Raw genomic sequence first — 12385 nt, forward strand, 5'->3', positions numbered from 1 at the left:
GGAAACTGTACATGACAAAAACATGGTCAACAGGATTAATTTGAAGAGTAGGATGATATTTTTGTCCTTGTATTTCATCTTCTGCTTGGCATTGGGGAAGCTGGTAGTCAGGGGCCACCCTAATCTGTGCTCAAGACCTGAGACTGGGATGCCTGGATGACTCAGTGGCTGAACACCTGCCTTCAGCCCAAGGTGTGATTCTGGAGTCCCGGATCAAGTCCTGCATCTGGCTCCCTGCATGGAGCCTGCTTCTCTCTCTACCTGTGTCTCTGCCTCTCTCTCTCTGTGTCTCTCATGAATAAATAAATAAAATCTATTAAAAAAAATCCCAAAACAAAACAAAAACAAACCTGAGACTTCCCAGGCCACCCCGGGGTAGTGGAAAGTTTGGTTGCACATTTGTGCAAGGACTGGTTTACTTTTTTCACCCCTAAACTCATCTCCCAAGCAGAGGTTGGAGTGGTGGCTTAGCAGGCATCCCTCCTTAGAAAGACCTGGCAAGAAAAATGGCTTCATATTTCCTCCACCTTCCAAATCTTCCTTGTTTTTTGTTGATAGAACCCCTGGAAGCCAACTGGCAAAGGGGTCTGGAAATGTGGTCTACACATTTCCACCACCAGTCCCTCCAATTTCCCAGTAAAGGATCCTCCTAGCCACCTCCTCTTGGGCTTCAGGGGCTCAGGTAGATCCTATCAAGGGGCTCAGATGACCCAGGTCCATACAGAGCTCCATGGGACCCCGGGGGATGTGCAGCTCCTGAGGGGCCTGGCTGGGGTCATGGAGTACAGAGGTGGGAGGCAGCAGGGCCAAGGCTGGCCAGAGAGTGGGCAAGTTCAGGCCAATGGGGGTGGACCAGTGGAAGGAACAGAACATTCTGGGCTGGGTGTTGACTGTGTGGGAGCAGGAGGCCAAGGCTAGCAGAGCAGAATAATGAGTGAGTCAGGAGGGAGTAGGAGCTTTAAATTTTTTGTTTGTTTGTTTGTTTCTTTCTTTCCTTCTTTAAAAAAAATTTTTAATGTTTGAAGCAAGAGATCCAAACTGCAGCTACTGGAAGAACTGTCTGTGCCTCCCCTCAGACTTGGCCTTGGCCTACAGCCAGCAAGGGTTAAAGACCAGGGTCTCTGGCCTTCCTAGACTAAGCAAGGGAGGGTGTTGACTCCCTAGGGGAGGAGATGAGGTGGTATGACTGGGATTAGGGTGCTCATTTCAGAAGGTTCCAATGGAAGGAAGCAGACAGAAACAGGGACTGGCATGGCAGCATTGACCAAGAACAAGCTTGGCACATGTTCCCCAGTGGCCCACTCCCCATTCTCTGGCACATCTGGGCAGGACACAGAGGCCACCACTGAATAATAATGCCACCCGCCCTTGGGTAATCCCACTTTGCAAGAAGAGAGGCCAGAATGCTGTCCTGGTGGTTAGTGGCCGCCCACAGTGACCCATTCAAAGATGTATAAATAAGTTTTCAGGGGCTGGAGGGAATGCATACCCCTGGCCCTGAGGCATGTGTGCTGGTATGAACATCTCTGGGAGGATGAGGGGTGTCCTGCTGACTGCTTTTGTGGCTTTGGTCTCATTGCCTAGGACCCGGGCAGTGTGGTTGGGAAGGCTGGACCCTAAGCAGGTAACAGCTCTTCTGTGGAGCCACAGGGCCTCTGGGTTACCCTCCCAGTGCTGGCTTGGACCCGCACTGGCTATGGGGGGGACAGGCTAGCCTGAGGAAGGGGCCCTGGGCTTCCAGATGGAGAGAGGATGCCGGAAGGGCTGGAGGGACAATGCCGCCACCTGCCCCTCCTCCACCAGCTTCTGGGGTCCTGGTATATTCTGGCCGTGGCCTCAGGTGAAAAGGGCTTTGCATTGGAGAAGGCCACGAAGAACATTGAGGGCGTCGTGGTGTCCCTTACTCCAGAAAACAACCTGAAATTGCTGTCCTCCTAGGCACAGGTGAGTGAGGTGTGCGCCCTGTGTCTGGGTGGGACTCGTGCCAAGTGGGAGAGGCCTCCTGGGACAAGCCCCTCTGCAGCTACTGCTTACAGAGGGCTCACGCGTTGGTTCGTGGTACTTAAGAGCCACTGGTTCTTTGGGGGCCCCTGGGGGCCCTCCCTCCCATTCCCGCAGGAGGTGGGTGCCCCGGGTACACCTGGGCCAGGCCTGGCCATGGGACGAGCAAGGACAGAGAGGGTCTGGGGTATGATGGCAGCTCTACTGTGTTGGGTGAGCTCGGTCACATGGGCCATGATGGTGGTCCCAAACCCACATGCCTGGTTGTGTCCCAGTAAGGCTGGTAGAATCAGGCTTCCAAACACAGAAACTGGGCATCTGGAGAGCCTCAAGCCCTGTGCAAGGCCACTGAAAACACAGGGTTCTATCAACAGGAAAACAAGGAGGATTTGGAAGGTGGAGGAAAGATGAAGCTATTTTTCTTGCCAGTTATTTCTAAGGAGGGACGCCTGCTAAGGGGGCCTCTTGTGTTTTATGGTTGAATTTCGTCTGTTGGTCTTAGGACAGGAAGTAAATTTGCATGACTCAGAAATCAGGGTCCCAGGGGCATACAGGGTGGGGGGGTCCTCCACATAGGTGACAAGCATTTGTGATGCCTAGTGGCTCCTCACACATGGGTAGGCATGTGCCAGCACACGTGTGTCATGGAGCTGTGCATCATGGGTGCTGGGATTGGTCTGTAGCCATGAACAGAGGCCCTGCTCTCTTTTAAGACATTTCAAATTTTGGGGGATCCCTGGGTGGCTCAGCGGTTTGGCGCCTGCCTTTGGCCCAGGGCGTGATCCTGGAGTCCCGGGATCGAGTCCTGCATCGGGCTTCCTCCATGGAGCCTGCTTCTCCTCTATCTGTGTCTCTGCCTCTCTCTGTCTCTCCCGAATAAATAAATAAAATCTTAAAAAAAAGAAGACATTTCAAATTTTATTCTATTTTATTAAACTTTTAAAAAATGTATAGTAAGATAAACACTGTGGAGATTGCCATGGCAACCACTTTTAAGGGCACAGGTCAGGGGCATCAGCACACTCACACTGCCCTGCAGTGGCCCCTCCGTGGACCCCAGGACGGTCCACCTTCCCAGATGGAGCCTCTGCCCCCACTGAACACTATCCCCCCACCCATCCCCCCTCCCGTCCCTCTCCTTCCCCAGGCCCCAGCCCTCTCCTCCCTGCATCTGTGGGTCCGACTCCTCGGGGGCCTCCTGAGAGTGGGTCCTTCAGGGCTGGTCCCCCTGCGCTGGGCTCACCTCCCTCAGCACCGTGTCCCCCAGGTCCATCTGAGTTGTGGCAGGTGCAGGGATTCCTTTAAGGCTGACTTACATTCCATGGTGTGGACGGGCTACATGGTTGCATGGTTTTGTAAGTGATGCTGCCGTGGACTGGGTGTGCTAGTCTATGTCTGAGACTTTCCCTTCACTCCCCCTGGGCACCCTGCAGGGGGATCCCACCCAGTGAGGCGCGCTGCTCCTTACACAGCTGTGTTGGCCTCCACCATGGCCCTGCTGTTGCACAGACCCTGGCGCTCCCCAACCTTCTGTAGCTGGAGACACAGTGTGGGAGGCAGGCCCAGTGCCTTTGCCTCTGCAGGGTCTGCCAGAAGCATAGGTCTGCAGGAGCTGCCGTGGCTCCACGTCCCATGTGACCAGTCCCCAGACCCGTGCCTGTGCCCCCCCACCCTGCATTCTCTCACTCTTGCTCCTTGTCAACTGTTGGGCTGCAGATGGCTGGGTCAGCTTCATGTGCTCCTGCAACAGCGGGAGTGACAACGGTTGCCATGCATGCCAAAATGCCTCTCCTGCTTCCTCCAACGCCAGGCCTGTCAGCATATTTTCCCCTTGGGTGTGTTTCTACTGGTCTGTAAGAACCCTTAAGTATTAGGGAGGTTCACCACTTTTCTGTGCCGAACGAACATAGTCGCCAATATATTTCCCAGTTTGTCATTTTTCTTATAATATTGAGGATGTTGCTTTTTTTTTTTTGTCTGTCTTATTTTTGTTTTTAATGTACCTGAAGGGTTTCTTTCCATTTTTGCATAGAGATGTACACAGGGTCCTGGCTTTTGTGATCCTGTCAGGTAGGAAACTGCTTCCCACTCCCTGGGCTACTGGCATCCTTGCCGCGTTTGGGAAGAAGGGAGGACCAGCTTCATTTTTTTCAGATTACTACCCAACTATCATATATCATGTATCGAATTGCCCTCTGTCCTCCACTGACTCAGGCTTTTTGCTTTATTTTTGGATTTTCTTTCTTTTTAAAATATTTTATTTATTCATGAGAGACACACAGAGAGAGGCAGAGACACAGGCAGAAGGAGAAGCAGGCTCCCTGCAGGGACCCCGATGGGAACTCGATCCCAGGACCCCAGGCTCACGCTCTGAGCTGAAGGCAGCCGTTCAACCGCTGAGCCTCCCAGGCGTCCCTAGGTGTTTCTTTTTTTTTTTTTTTAGAGATTTATTCAAGAGAGGGAGAGAGAAAAAAAAAAAAAAGAGAGGGAGAGAGGGAGAGAGCACTAGTGGGAGGGGCAGAGGGAGAGTCTCCAGCTGACTGCGCTAAGCAGGGAGCCTGACGCCCCATCTCACAACCACAGATCCTCTCCTGAGCCCAAACTACAAGTCGGACACTTAGCAGCCTGCGCCATCCAGAGGTCTCTATTTTTGGACTTTGTATTCGTTCCTGTGATCAGTCTATTTATTTGCCAAAACCTTGTTTCACCTGCCACAACTTTATGTGGCTCCGTGTCAGTTGATTGGCAGGCTCTCGCCCCTTCTCCTCCTTGTAGAATTCCCAGCTACCCTCACCGTGTTTGCTGCAGGAACTTTGGCGTCTGCTCATCTTGGTGAGCGAGGACCATCTCTGCTGCGTTTGTTCACTTGATGGACTGACTGCTCAGGGGGACATTGGCCCCTTTGGAGGGGAACATTGGCCCCTTTGGAGGTCGCGTCTCTGCTCCAAATTGCAGGCGACCCTGTGTCTGTCTGAGGCCCCTTTCTGTGCGGTTCCTGTGGCCGCGGTGTGGGAGGCCTCCTGGGAGGTGGAAGGGCGCGATTCGCACTGTGCAGGGCTGTCGTGCTCACTCTCAGCCTAGGCTGGATTCGTGAGACAAGGCTTCCAGGTCCCAGTGGCAGTGCCCTTGCGGCTCCCGGTCCTGAGTGTGGGCGATGTGTTTCCCAGGCTGGAGAGGTGTGACGTGAACGTGGTGGAGCTGCTCAGACAGAACTCGGGATGGGTGTTTGAGAACCCCGGTAAGGAGCCAGCGCCCATGGGCTCACGCAGGCCGTGGGGATGCGCTTGCCTCCTTGGCCGTCCCTGGTGGGTTCTGCCGCAGGGGTACTGTGGGAAGGGCAGCGGGCAAGTCCCTCCCTCAGACTTCCTCGAGGAAGTGAAAGGACTCATTTGGTCAGAGGTTTGAGCCTGATATTGAGGATGGAGGCCTCGACCTAGCGTGCCCAGCTGGGACCCCGGGCCTCCCTCTGAGGTGGGACAGGACTAGGGGTGTGAGGCACTCGCCCTCCGGCCACCTGTCCCTGAGGTCCCGGTGAGCTGGCTCTGGGGACCAGGGGACAATGCCCGGGAGTGCTCTGCTGGATGGCGCTCTGGTGAGATCAGGTGCTGCCCTCGGGGGTACGTGTTCCCCAGCCCTAGGCATTCTGGACTACCGTGTGCTGGGCACCAACTTCAGGGATTATGCCATCGTGTTCACCCAGCTGGAGTTCAAAGACGAGGCCTTCAGCACCGTGGAGCTGTACAGTAAGGCGGAGACCACGGGCAGCCACATCCCCAGGGTTCAGGGCGGAGAGGGGCTCCAGAGCCTCAGGTGGCAGGGGGGGGTGGCTGGGGCATGGGGGCACATGTGGCGAGAGCTCCCCTTCTGTCCCGCAGGCCGGACAGAACTGGCCAGCCAGGAGGCCATGGGCCTCTTCACCAGGTGGAGCTGGGGCCTGGGCTTCCTGTCCCAGCAGCAGGCGTCTCTGCAGCGGGACCGTGAGTGTCGCCCAATGCTTAGGGGCCAGCATCCTATCAGGGGAGGCTGTGGACAGACCCCGTCCCAGGTGCTGGGGGTGCCAGGCGAGGCCCAAACATCCTCACGGCTTCTCTTGCCCCCTAGTCACCTGTGTGCACAAGGTCTTCCAGGTAAGCCGCTTTCCTGAGCATCACCCAGATCCCACCCCCTCCCCCCGAGCTCTGCAGCCTTGAAGGGGACCTGGGTGGGGGCAGACACCCCTCGGGGGAGAACTTAGGGTCCCCCAGTGCTCTTCTTGGTTTTCAGTGAGTGCTTCGAAGTCCTGGGAGGCCCGTGCCTGACGCGTTCTGGTGAGGCTGGCTGGGCGCTGGCCTCCTTGCTCGGCCGCCTGGGTGTTGGGTGTGGGGCAGACTGCTGCCAGGGACTCTCACTGCATTTCCCAATAAAGTGACTCCACAAACCCCTGCAGATGCCTCTCTCCTGTGTGCCAAGGGTGGACAGCAATGTCAGCTGGGGCACTGCCCTCTTGGGGCTCCAGTCGGTGCAGACCGAGGAGGATGGGTGGGGTAGGCCCACTGATGGCGGGACACGTGGTGCAGAGCCAGCTCTGAGGCAGGGTGGCTGTGCTGTGCTTGTGTCCCTCAACAGAATCCCTTTGGGGGACTCAGGAGTGGGGCCTGGGCTGGGGACAGCCGCTCCTCACGGAAGTTGCTGCAGTCCCTGGGCTGACAGGAGGATGATCTGAGTCAGAGCACACCCTGTGGAGTTTGGACAGGTGCAGGCTGATGGAAGTGGGCATGGTGCCCACCAGGGAGCTTGGCTGGGGGGCCCCGGTGTCCAGGGCACAGAGCACGGCTGTCCCAGCCTGAGGCTTTGGAGCAAGGGTACGGGGCATGATTCCCGAAGACCTGAGCCCTAGGTCCTCCTGTGGTCTGGTGGGGCCCTGCCTCAAGTCCTGGCAGAAGTCCGGCCATAGGAGAGGTGCGGTGCCTGGGGAGGGGGTGGGCGTGTACATACATTAGAATGTGCGCTTGCACACACGCATACACACGCATGCACACATGCACACACGTGTGCACACGCACACACATGCACGCTCAGTGGCCTGTAATCAGCACCCGCTCAGGTCAGGGGGAGGACAGCCCTGGTTGGTGCTGGCGCCATCCGAGCCTTGTCTTTACGTGCTCCTGCTCCTCACATCCAAGGATCCCTGTGGGGGATCCCTGGGTCGCTCAGCAGTTTAGCATCTGCCTTCAGCCCAGGGCGTGATCTTGGAGTCCTGGGATCGAGTCCCACATCAGGCTCCCTGAATGGAGCCTGCTTCTCCCTCTGCCTGTGTCCCTGCCTCTGTGTCTCTCATGAATAAATAAAATCTTTTTTTTTTTTTTTAAAAGAAAAGGATCCCTGTGAAGTGACTCACAGTGACACTCCCTGGCCATGGGCCTCTCTTCCAGGGGCTAGGATGGGAGGCCCAGGGGTCTCTCATGGTGCCCCGAGGCCCTGGGGGGTGACCTTGGCAGCACTGGGCAGGCTGAGCACCTGGGCCAGAAACGGGTCCAAAGCCCCTGTCCCTCCAATTGGCTCACCACAGGCTGGTGCAAGGCTCTGGGTTGGCTGGACACCCACGGCGGGCTCAGGGTCAGTGGGTGGGGAGATTTATACTCAGTGCCCCAGTGGCCGAGGAAGGAGGGTGAAGATGGGGCCTGGGAGCCTGCTGTCCGGGCTGCTCTCGGCCCTTGTGCTGGCGACAGGTTCCCAGCCACAGGAGCAGCTGCCCAGGGAGTCCCACATCCTCAACTGGAACAAGGTGAGCCTTGTGCCCGTCGTCTCCAAGCCAGACACCATGGCCATCGGGGCTGGGACGCAGCATGTGTGCCAGCTGGAAGATCACTCGCTGACAATCTTTAAAAGGCTATCCTGGGATGGTGGGCAGTACCTCGAGGCTGGCAGGAGTTTCTGGCACAGGCCTTGGCCAGCCCAGTGGGTCTGTCACCCTGGCCTCACCCAGGGAGCTGATGGCCCTACAGGATGGGTCGGGCAGAGGGCCCCAGGCAGATGCAGCCTGGGGGCACCTGGAGATGCCAGGTAGGCAGAGGTAGAATGAGCAGAGCCTGTTCTGGAATAAAAAGATCACCAGTGGCTGGAAGGTTCTGGTGAGGGCGGCCGAAGATCCGGCTGAGTGGACTGCGGGGGTGCCAGGGACTGTGGGTTTGTGGCAAGAAGTCAGGGGGACAGCGCTGCAGGGCCGAGCTGGAAGGAAGTTAGAGCACACAGTGTCCACAGCCCAGCCCCCAGGGCCCTGGCCAGTGTGTCATCTGCCTGCCTAGGCCTGGGTGAGCAGCCAGGGCCCCTGTGCCCTGGGCTCCTGGGGGCCTGGCTGGGGGCTTGGGAAGGGACAGCTTCCCCAGCATGCTCTCCACAGTTTTCAGGCTTCTGGTACATTCTGGCTGTCGCCTCTGATGACCAGGGATTCTTGCCAGGCAGAGAGCGGAGGAAGCTTGGGGCATCCTTGGTGAAGGTCCACAAAGCCGGCCAGCTGAGGGTGGTGCTGGCTTTCAGCCGGTGAGCAGACGGGACAGGGTGCTTGGCGCAGCCCTCACAGAGCCTTGGACACAAACAGCCTGGGCCATCTCCCCATCCAACAGGGGGAGGGAGTGCGGGGCGGGGCAGACCCAGGGTCATCTGGAAATCTAATGGGGATGGTCCCTGCTGCCCTGAACCCTGTCCTGCCCCTAAAATTCAAGGCCTGATTTTGGGAGAGGCCAGCACAGTACACGGGGTCCCTGGTGGACAGAGGGTGTTTGGAGGGTTTCCTAAGCTGGGGGGACTGGCCCTGATCCAAGCTGGAACGTTCCACAAAAAGAGGCAACAAAGGGCTCCTGCCTGCCCCCTAGGTCACAGGGGTGCCAGGCACACACGGTAATTCTGCGGAAAGATAGGAAAAAGGCCATGTTCAGGAACACCTGTGCGTATGACAGCCTGGGGCACGGAGAGGTGACCAGGGTGGGAGCGTCCACAGCCTCATGGCCACAGACCCCTGGAAGGTGGGTGGGGGGCCCACGGGGCCCAGGAGCCTTGGCCTGGGGGTGGGGTGGGGGGTCGGCCCCATGTAGGCCTGAGGGGCGGCCCTGTGCTTCTCTCCTGGCCAGTGAAGGGGGTGGAGGGCTTCCACGTGCTGTCTACCGACTACAGCTCTGGTGTGGTCTACGTGCGCCTGGGCCGAGCTGGCCACGCCTCCAGGACCCTGCTGTTCTTCAGTGAGTCCAGCAGTGACATCGGGGTCATGGGGGACAGAGGAGCGACCAGCTCAGGGGAGGGGCAGGAGGGGAGCTCTGCATCGCAGTGCCACAGGCCGTGCAGCGCCCACAAGGGACATGGATTCTCACAGCTCAGTGAGCCTGATCGGTGGACAGACAGCTGCCCTCTCACTGTGTGGAGTCGGGGAGAGCGCCCTGCTCTCTTCCTCTTCCTACAAGCACACAAATCCCATCAGGGCACCCCGCTGACCCCACACACCTCCCAAGGCCCTGACACCTCCCGCTGTCACTCCCAGCAGCTGGGGGCATGGCCCTTGTGGTGCACGCAGATGGCGGGGCTGGGCAGGGGTTTAAGTGGGAGGTGGCAGCAAGCAGGGTCCTGTGGGGAGACCACATAGGCAGGGCCACAGCAGGGGTAAGTGGGGGAGGCCAGTGCAGAGGAGGAGCCCAGGGGGTGAGAGACCAAGAGTGGGACTGGCCACCCGCATGGAGACAGAGCCCCTCCACATCCCAGGCTGAAGGCAGGATCGGGGAGCAGGGACAGGAGGTGGAGGGCAAGGGGCAGCCACGAGGGTCTGTCCAGGGAGGGGTTGGGGGAGGAGGCAGCACAGCGGAGGGGCCGTGTGAGCAGGGAGGGGGCAAGAGGACACCTCCTCATGGGTCCCGCTGCTGCCTCCCCTGCAGCATCCTTGCTTCCCTGCCCTGCCAGCTCGGGGCAGGGCCGGGGGTGGGGGGGCACTGCAAGTGCCTGTGGCTCGGAGCTATGACTTCTGACATCAGGATTCTACTCCCCAACTGCAGGCAGGCAGAGCATGTCCAGCTTCCCGAGCATGAAAAAATTCGTAGACATATGTGAGATTCTGGAGCTTGCAAATGGTGTGACTGTCCTCCCAAAAGACGGTAACATGCAGCCACGAGTCCTTCTGTGTGGGTCTACACCGCGCATGGCATCCATGCATCTCCTGAGAGTGGACTCTCGGGGCAGAGGGGGGAGGGTGACAGGTGTGCCCCACGGGGGAGCTCCCCCATCACCGTCCCTGCCCTAGGCACTCCCCCTGGTCTGGCCCCCGTGGCTGCCCGGCTGTGCCCTCTGCAGAGCCCTGAACCCACACCTGCAATGCCAGGAAGAGCCAAGGCCTGCTGTGAGCAGCCTGGCCCCGCAGAGCAGCCCCCCAGGACCTGTCTCCCTCCTGCAGCCTCCTGTGCGCACACCATCCGGCCCTGAGCACCATCAAGCCGTCCACTCGCCCTTTCCGTCAGGGCGTCATTGTTGGGCCCTCTAGACTTCGGGATCACTGACCAAGACTGCAGGTCCTCACGTCCACCAGCTTCTTCACACGCGTTTGATGACCCCAGGCCATTGAGGGGGTGAAGTCAGCTCCAAAGGGATCCTTTATGATCATCAAGAGACAGGGATGGGGGGCAGGTGCTGAGCGGGGACAGCTGTGCTCATGCTCCCAGATTACATGGTGGAAAGAGGCTGCCACCCTTACTGGCTGCGAAATAGAGCACGGCTGGTCCAGTGTCCTCCATCCACGTGCCTTCTCTGTAGTGAGCCTGCGCCGCCAGTCCCCGTGCCCCTGACGTCCTGTACTTTCTCAGGAAGTCACTCACTTATTCGCCAAACGTTCATAAGTGCCTGCGACAGGACTGACATTGCCAGCTGCTGGGGAGAGGGCTGTCAGCAAAATAGGTGCCACCGCTCCAGGGAGCTGACGCCTTCCAGGACAGGCATGCAGCTGCCTGCACACAAGACTGCAGAGAAGCGTGTCTGGACAAACAAAACAGTGGCTGGTCTGACTCACTCCAGAAGGGGCAGGAGAGGTCAGGGAGGGCTTCTCGGGGGAAGGGACGCTCAAAGGAGGGGTGAAGAAGTGGCAGAGAAGTAAGTTTGGTGGGGCTGCGGGAGCAGGGCCTCCCTGAGAGGGGAAACAACTGGTTTTGGAAGGCCGCAGAGAGGGGTGAGGCGTGGGGGAGGGAAGGCAGGCCACGGGCGGTTCAGGTGAGGAGAGGGAGCACCGGGTGCAGGCTGGAGGATAGATCTGGAGCCCATGGGGGAGCTGGTGCCCAGAAGACAGAACGAGGCAGGAGCTGGGCATCGGGAGTCACCAGGCGCGGTTAGGGCCACCCACAGAGGAAACAGGATTGAATCAGATTGCTGTCACCAGGGACCGCCACCCACGGGACCCTGTGCTGGGAACCAGCAGAAACGTATCTGGCTTTCCCATCTGGGGTCAGCGTGGGCTCATGGGCTGGCGGGGTACTGTGGGGAGTGGGGTGGTTCTTCACAGAGCTCACTCAGACGTTTTGGGGTTGGCAGGAGGTGACTGGTTCGGAGGGCTCTGCTGCCCCCGCCCACTGCCTGCACCCACTGCCCCTGAGGACGGCCGCGTCTTGCATGTGACACAACAGCGCTGAGGGCACAGCGGCCTGCAGGGCTCGGCACAGGCACATGGGCATTTCTGCTTCAGTTGCTGAGCAAAGCAGGTCGCAGAGCCAGACCCGAAGTCCTGAAGAGGCTGGGAGATGTCCTGCGCATCCTTAGTGGGACAGACTGTAGGCTCCTGGCTGTGACAAGCTCTGCCCTGAACCCACGTATACAGCATTGTGCCCAGTCCCCCAGGGGACACCACCCTGCTCAGGCCAGGGGTCCTCATGCACCTCCACCCCGGGGCCCCTCATACCATCTAATGGGGGGCAGTAGGATGCCATCTGGGGTCTGTGACCTGCAGAGGCCTCCCTAGACCACACAGTGTGGGGTGCAGGGCGGTCACCCCCACAGCGGCTCTGGGGTCCGGTGGAGGCAGCCTGGGGGCCTGGTTCCTACAGGAGAGCTCCCTGAAGCTTGCAGCCTGAGTGGCTCCCGGTCTGTTGTTCTCAAGCTCCGCCCTCTGAGACCCTCCTCCCCCGACTTTCCACTCAGGTGGCTTTTAGCGCTTCGGGGGGCAGGCACTGGGGGGCACGCCTGTGCAGGGCAAGCCCTTCGGAACCATGCACGTTTCCTTCAGTGCTGTTGTCAACACTGCTCTTTGAAGCACTGGGCTTTCTGTGGATGCCAGTCCCTTTCTTTCCAGCTGCCAGAAGCCACAGTTCCTGAGGCCACAGCCCCTTTCTAGAGATTTCTTATTAGAGCTTGGCTATCAGCCCCCTGAGGGACAGGGTCTCCACAC

General features: G+C 58.8%; 2 protein-coding genes across 8 annotated transcripts; both read left to right on the forward strand.

The window, feature by feature from the left end:
* The first annotated feature begins 1191 nt into the window (after positions 1–1191).
* On the forward strand, positions 1192–6426 carry LCN6 (lipocalin 6). The gene is made up of 8 exons (XM_038546053.1): positions 1192–1624; positions 1804–1932; positions 3149–3205; positions 4517–4833; positions 5169–5239; positions 5634–5744; positions 5877–6128; positions 6265–6426. Exons 1-8 carry the CDS (start codon positions 1505–1507, stop codon positions 6297–6299), a joined length of 1092 nt encoding a protein of 363 aa, XP_038401981.1. The 5' UTR covers positions 1192–1504; the 3' UTR covers positions 6300–6426.
* Positions 6427–7366: 940 nt separating this feature from the next.
* On the forward strand, positions 7367–10747 carry LCN10 (lipocalin 10). Of its 7 annotated transcripts, none has more exons than XR_005364800.1 (6): positions 7367–7765; positions 8381–8520; positions 8853–9002; positions 9113–9215; positions 10017–10115; positions 10412–10747. XR_005364800.1 is itself a non-coding variant. In XM_038548733.1 (6 exons), exons 1-5 carry the CDS (start codon positions 7421–7423, stop codon positions 10069–10071), a joined length of 798 nt encoding a protein of 265 aa, XP_038404661.1. In that variant the 5' UTR covers positions 7367–7420; the 3' UTR covers positions 10072–10115; positions 10412–10747. The 7 variants fall into 7 exon arrangements, 6 of the variants coding, with proteins under 6 accessions (XP_038404661.1, XP_038404663.1, XP_038404660.1 ...); XM_038548733.1 differs by having other exon boundaries at positions 9108–9215; XM_038548735.1 differs by having other exon boundaries at positions 8853–8923.
* Positions 10748–12385: the final 1638 nt, after the last annotated feature.

Source organism: Canis lupus, chromosome 9 (assembly GCF_011100685.1).
Source record: "Canis lupus familiaris isolate Mischka breed German Shepherd chromosome 9, alternate assembly UU_Cfam_GSD_1.0, whole genome shotgun sequence".
In the NCBI taxonomy this organism is placed as follows: Eukaryota; Metazoa; Chordata; class Mammalia; order Carnivora; family Canidae; genus Canis; species Canis lupus.

What these genes read in the sequence shown, in the direction of transcription:
- LCN6 (XM_038546053.1), top strand. Translation starts at nt 1,505, where the DNA reads ATGTGTGCTGGTATGAACATCTCTGGGAGGATGAGGGGTGTCCTGCTG. An exon ending in ACAACCTGAAATTGCTGTCC is followed by an intron (nt 1,933 to 3,148) that starts TCCTAGGCACAG and finishes CTCCTTCCCCAG; the next exon opens with GCCCCAGCCCTCTCCTCCCT. An exon ending in TTTGGCGTCTGCTCATCTTG is followed by an intron (nt 4,834 to 5,168) that starts GTGAGCGAGGAC and finishes TGTGTTTCCCAG; the next exon opens with GCTGGAGAGGTGTGACGTGA.
- LCN10 (XM_038548732.1), top strand. Translation starts at nt 7,421, where the DNA reads ATGGGAGGCCCAGGGGTCTCTCATGGTGCCCCGAGGCCCTGGGGGGTG. An exon ending in ACATCCTCAACTGGAACAAG is followed by an intron (nt 7,766 to 8,380) that starts GTGAGCCTTGTG and finishes TGCTCTCCACAG; the next exon opens with TTTTCAGGCTTCTGGTACAT. An exon ending in GTGGTGCTGGCTTTCAGCCG is followed by an intron (nt 8,521 to 8,852) that starts GTGAGCAGACGG and finishes CCTGCCCCCTAG; the next exon opens with GTCACAGGGGTGCCAGGCAC.